The sequence below is a fragment of the Mycetomoellerius zeteki genome, unplaced genomic scaffold, assembly GCF_001594055.1.
Source record: "Mycetomoellerius zeteki isolate Tzet28-1 unplaced genomic scaffold, Tzet1.0 scaffold64, whole genome shotgun sequence".
NCBI lineage: Eukaryota > Metazoa > Arthropoda > Insecta > Hymenoptera > Formicidae > Mycetomoellerius > Mycetomoellerius zeteki.
The window spans coordinates 2029606-2035512 of record NW_017257654.1 but is presented as its reverse complement, the minus strand read 5'-3'; the positions used below and the strand labels follow the sequence as shown (position 1 = coordinate 2035512).

Genomic DNA, 5907 nt, shown 5'->3' with positions numbered 1-5907 from the left:
CCAGAGCGGCGTAGCGGTGAGCGGCGAGCGGTAGCCCAATAAAAGCCATGCTTCACTAATGATGTCACGCAAAAGCGTGGCTCTCATTGGGCTACCGCTTGTCGCTCACCGCTGCGCCGCTCTGGTCTGTAAGCTCCTTTACAAGAGCAAACCCGCGTCTAGAAGAAGTTTTTAGTAGCGAAATCGCTACGTCACTTCTAGCGTCACTAGACGCGGCTTCTAGCGAGTAAAAGTCGCCCCGTGTAAATCACGCTTTAGGTACATTTTCATGGGCGTTAATAGACGCACGTCAAGGGCTGCGTTCCACTTAACGCTCGCAACGCTCGCGAGCATCGTTTGTCCTTGTTTAACATTTGATAAACGAGAAGGATGAAATGATTCCGCGAGCGTGTGAGTGTTAAGTGGAACGCAGCCAAGACGATTTTATGACGTCATGTCAGTTTCAGCGTCGATGTTTAGAAGTTCAAATTTTCGAACTTATAAGCGTTGTCAGCATGAAAAGACGCCTTAAGACCGAACTTAAACCAGACATTTCATGAAATAGCCTTCAGAGTCGACCTCACCAACTTAGATTAACCTAATCGATCGATTTATGTCAACCGTGATTGGTCAATTCTGTTGAACAGTAAATACGATTGGTCAATTCCAAAAAAAAAACAATCTGTCTATGGCGCTCTCGGCGTTTCTATGTTGAAAATGGCTGCGTTCAGCAGACTCAACAGTTTTGCAACCGTTTTATGATTGTCTGCTGAGATAGGACCATTCTTCTAGATCTAAAAGTATGATCCAATTAACGCGAAGGAAACTTCCAACAGTTGCAAAACAAACGTTCTGCTGAACACAGCCAATGAGATACGAAAACAGTTCTATGATCACTTGCACTGCGCATGCGTTAAATTTTATTCGAATTGGCGTTTTTTTTAATATCGGAAGAAATTATAACCTATAGTCTCAATGAAGGTCGACGAAACAGACGTAATAGGAGTCTATTCTGGTACATACTTTTTTTATTTTTATTAGATATCTTTTTGTATTTCAGCGAAAATTGATTAAGTTTCTCTATTTTCTTTATATGTCTGACTTTAATTTTATTTTCCAAATTGTAATCTATGAAAAATTTCTTCTAACGGTCTCAAAGGATAAAGATGTTAGTATTAAACCGGTCAGTATTAATTAAAATAAATAATAATTGTATCGCAAATAATAAATATTTTTTACTTAAAGATTCGAGAGAGGACAGATACTCAAAATGATTTCGTTCAAATGGATAATTATCTACGGTTCGCTGGCACCATTTTTTATTATGATCACTCTGCTGTACATTCTCGGAGTTACGAGATATGTCACTGACTTTGAGGAGAATACTTGTGAAATGACGTATATGTTTGAGTACCCGCAGTATGTGGTATGTGGACTTGTAAATCATATACGACTACAATATCTTCTAACTTTATACTAATTTTGATGAACCATTGGAGATAGCCTGTTATAAGAATAGAGATTATATTTTAATCCATGTGTTTATTTAGAATCCTTAAGTTTGTTTTTATTACTGTACTAGAATTTTTTCCTTTTCGTCTTTGTCAAATTTTATATATAAAGAAATATATACTTATTTCACTTTAAATAAAAAATATATATTGATTTAATTATAAAAAAAACAGACCTTTAATCTATTAAGTAATATTAAGTTTGCTTTTTTCAATTAGATTTATCAGAGTATTTACTTGCTTTATTTTTCCACCAGAACATGAAGAAATGATAATAAGTTTTTTTATTTATTAAATATAAAAACAAGAAATATTTTTAGTGGAATGCTGAATATGTTTAAATTTTTTGTGAATTTTAAGTAATTTAATATATTTCAGAGAATATCTTTGAAAAATGATATAGAAGAGAAATATCCGCGGTTTAGATTGTATGCCTATGGAGAAGGCATTTTGACTGAAAAATTAAGAAGAATGCATTTTTCTGGTATACCAGTTCTTTTCATACCAGGCAATGCTGGATCTCATGAGCAAGGTTTATATCACTTTAATAATATATTAGCGACTTAGTTTGATGATAGATTTTGATTATTTCAAAACAGATTCAAAAGTTTATTTATGTTTTTTTCTTTTATTTTAGTACGATCTATTGCTTCAGTAAGTTTAAGAAAAAGTCGCACAACTTCCTTTCACTTTGACTTTTTTACCATTTCATTCAATAAGGATTATTCTGCATTGTATGGAGGTATGACAAAAAAATAAAAAATTATAAAAAAATTATTAATATATCAATACTTATGTACATAATACTAACTGCTGCTTTTTATTAATGCTAGGTATGCTTATGCAACAAACTACATATGTTTCACATTGTATAAAGGCAATACTAGCGTTGTATAAGGGCAAAATGGACAATGTTGTATTGATTGGTCATTCTATGGTAAAAAACACAGATATATGCTATAAAAAATGATTGAAATTAACTGGCATTTCTTTCAGGGTGGTATTGTAGCAAAAGGAGCTCTATTACTAGCACCAAATATGAACGCGTCGTTAGCAAATATGATAATAAATTTGGCTACTCCTCATACTCCCTTCTTAGTTTTTGATAGTATCTTTGCCATTTATTATTATACATTGGAAAGACGTCTGCATAAAATTAAGGATGCAGGAGTAAAGGTAGTGTCAATTGGAGGTGGACCACGTGATATACTTGTACCTTCTATACAAGCTTTCGATCGCATGGCGGATATAAATGTTCTTTCCACGAGTGTACCAGCTGTTTGGAAATCCACGGATCATTTAAGTATTCTATGGTGTAAACAATTAGTATTTGTAATTGTGCGGTCGCTATTTGATTCTGTGAATTATTTAGAAAAACCGCCTAAAATTACATCGAATCCTGATTTAAAAATGAAGTCCTTGTCTTATCACTTTTTAAAAGTAAGTAATTATTATGGATGCTAAAATCAAGATTTAATCAACTCAGTTATTTATATATAATATCGCATAATCACAAAAAGATATTTAATAATCTTAAATTTTGGAATTGCTAAAATTAATGAATTTTAATGTATAAAATTTCAGCACACTTCCGGCAAAAAATTGTATCATTATCCAGACAAAGTTCGGTTTGAAACCGATGCTGAATGGATAAGTGTACCTCAACAGTATGTCTGGAATAATAACGGAATTAAGAGATCATCCGTTATATATCTTGTGGTGGAACTATTTCATAAATCTGATTTCTTAACCATTGATACAATAAATTTACAAAGCAAGGATTGGCTGTTTGTGTGCACAGCATTAAAGAAACAAGAACAAAAAAGAATTTGGTAATATATACTTCTTGAATTATATACTTTTACTATGAAAAAATTATTATTTATTAATAAGTTTTAATATATGTATTTTTTAGTGAATGGGGTTGGAGTTTGACAAATTTAACAAGACTTTTACCTGATCCTTTATATCGACCAAGAAAGACTGTAGATTTAAATCTAAGAGAGATAAAATATCCACACATTACGCATGCCATTGTGAAATTAACTTCCGATGATTTAGAGAAACAACTTACAATCAATTTTGACTCCTATTTTTACAATAATCGAATGGAATCTACAAGAAATAGATTCTTACATCCTAAATATCTCTTTGGCTTCCGTGGATCTAATTTAATTGAAACCATCAGGGGAAGTGTAAGATATTATATAACACTTCCCAACATCATAGACGCAGTCACAATCGAGTTCAAATCGCCGAATTGTGTTAAGCATCATGCTATTGTCGAGTTAGTAGAATCGTCGAATGTAGGATCGACTCAATCAAAAATCTTCACGAATACGTAAGTGTGTTTCATAATAAATCGAACTTCGTATAAGCTCTTTCTACATATATTTAATTACAATGCAGAGACAATGGTCCGAAAACGATGAAAATGCAGACTCTCTATGGACATTTCAATGATACAGCAAGTTTAAGAGTGACATTAGAACCAGAATGCATTTATATGATCAATATTCAACCTGGAGGAATCATCGATAAAATTTCGTGTAGAGTACGGGATCGGTGGCCATTGCTTTACACGGCCATTATCAGTTTACTCCTTCTTTTCGTTTCTTTAAGGATACATTACAGTTCAGATATGCTACCGACAATAATCATTACCATAATATTATCGTTTGTCTTCAACGTTACTTACGAAACTTGCATCGCTTTATGTATTATTGGTATATCTGCCATCGGTGTATGTTGCTCTGTCATATTTCTTGGTTCTGTTGCACATGGAATAGCTGTCAGGTACAGTTCTTTTATTTATACTAAAATAAAGATATTCTCTTGTATTTAATTACATATTGAAAAAATGATCAAATTGATCGATTAAAATATTTTTATAAGTTATATTCTTTGTAGGTTCTTAGCACGTGCAATAGCGTTCTCAATAACATGGTCAGACTGGTTATTGAATGGTCTAACTCAGCTACCACATATTACAACTTTTTTCGTACAATCTCTAATTCCAACAACGTGCGCAGGTCTTGGTATGCTCATTTCGGTATTTCTTCACTTTTTGAAATTAACAAGGATGTACGAAAATTATTTAGAGGAAATATTATTGGCCCCACTCCAACATTTCAATTGGTTTAAACGTTGGAAGAATACAAAAAATGAAGAAGAAAATGATCTGTTAAATACTAGTCAGAAAAGTATCAGTCAAGAGATATACAATCAGCTTCTCTTGTTTCTGTTGTACAGTTTTGCTGCAATCCCAGCAATTCCATCTGTCCTAGTTTGGGCAAAAAATTTCAGGTCTCTATTAAAATTCTCGATTTAAGACTTCTGTTTTCTCATTATAATAATATTGAATTGTGGTAGAAGCGAAAAGTATAATCAATTAATCATACTTTAATGTAGCGCGCGCGCTGTAATGAGAAAATAGAGTCTTTAAAATCAAAATTAAATTTCATAAAAATTAGTTAACGAAAATAGACATATTTATTATAGCTATGATACGAGACTCTCCACAGAAGACCCTATCCATGTAGTAAGTTGGATGATATTGGCTGGATGCAGTACATTAGATATCGTAGAGATTTCTCCTAATCACAAAGGATACCGTTCGCTTATATTAAGCAATATATTACGTTTCACGAGTTGGGTTATTCTTTCTATGACTGCAGCTCCGCGTCCATCCTTTTATCAGTGGTGTATGCCACCCATTATTGCCACAGTAGCAACGATCATCACACTAAATTCTATAATTCCTTAAGAATAATTTAATTAAAATACTAATTGACAAAAATTATATTAATAGTTTACAATAATATGTTTACATACAGTTTTTCTTACTGTTTATCATTAATTTTGTATAAAAATTTTCATGGTTGTGGTAACACTATTAAAATTTATGTCACACGTTTCTAATATTATATTACAAATTGAACAGTAACTACATGCTGGGACATATAAGTATTATTTTATATAACAGTAATAAAAAAAGTATAATCATATAAATATAATCATATAAGTGTAATCTTATAAAGCAAATAAGATGGAACTTACTTTAAGGCAGATTGTTTAGCATAGTATATCAACAATAATTGTGAGATAGTTAAAAAATATTTATAACTGTAATGGACAAAAACTTAGATCTTATGTAACTTATTGTGATATATGTGATATAATATAAAATAAGTCTTCTTAAGATTATAACTTATTAGACAAAAATTTAATCTTTTATTTATAATATTATTTAATATATAATATTTAATATATTATATTAGTTATATTATCTCTGTTATTATCTTATAGATATATCTACTTCTATAATGATAATAACAAAATAACTCTTTATATATATGCATGCTTTTTTTACATAATTACTTAGAATCTCTAGTATTTCATTTTATTTATATATGTA

At 31.2% G+C, this 5907-nt stretch overlaps 1 protein-coding gene across 3 annotated transcripts; it reads left to right on the top strand.

Moving 5' to 3' along the window:
- Positions 1 to 941: 941 nt before the first annotated feature.
- On the top strand, positions 942 to 5256 carry PGAP1 (GPI inositol-deacylase). Of its 3 annotated transcripts, XM_018457482.1 has the most exons (12): positions 942 to 994; positions 1139 to 1147; positions 1225 to 1405; positions 1869 to 2022; positions 2128 to 2232; positions 2324 to 2427; positions 2487 to 2930; positions 3075 to 3322; positions 3406 to 3831; positions 3900 to 4286; positions 4401 to 4796; positions 4992 to 5256. In XM_018457482.1, exons 3-12 carry the CDS (start codon positions 1250 to 1252, stop codon positions 5254 to 5256), a joined length of 2685 nt encoding a protein of 894 aa, XP_018312984.1. In that variant the 5' UTR covers positions 942 to 994; positions 1139 to 1147; positions 1225 to 1249. The 3 variants fall into 3 exon arrangements, with proteins under 3 accessions (XP_018312984.1, XP_018312983.1, XP_018312982.1); XM_018457481.1 differs by lacking the exon at positions 1139 to 1147 and having other exon boundaries at positions 956 to 994; XM_018457480.1 differs by lacking the exon at positions 942 to 994 and having other exon boundaries at positions 1140 to 1162.
- Positions 5257 to 5907: the final 651 nt, after the last annotated feature.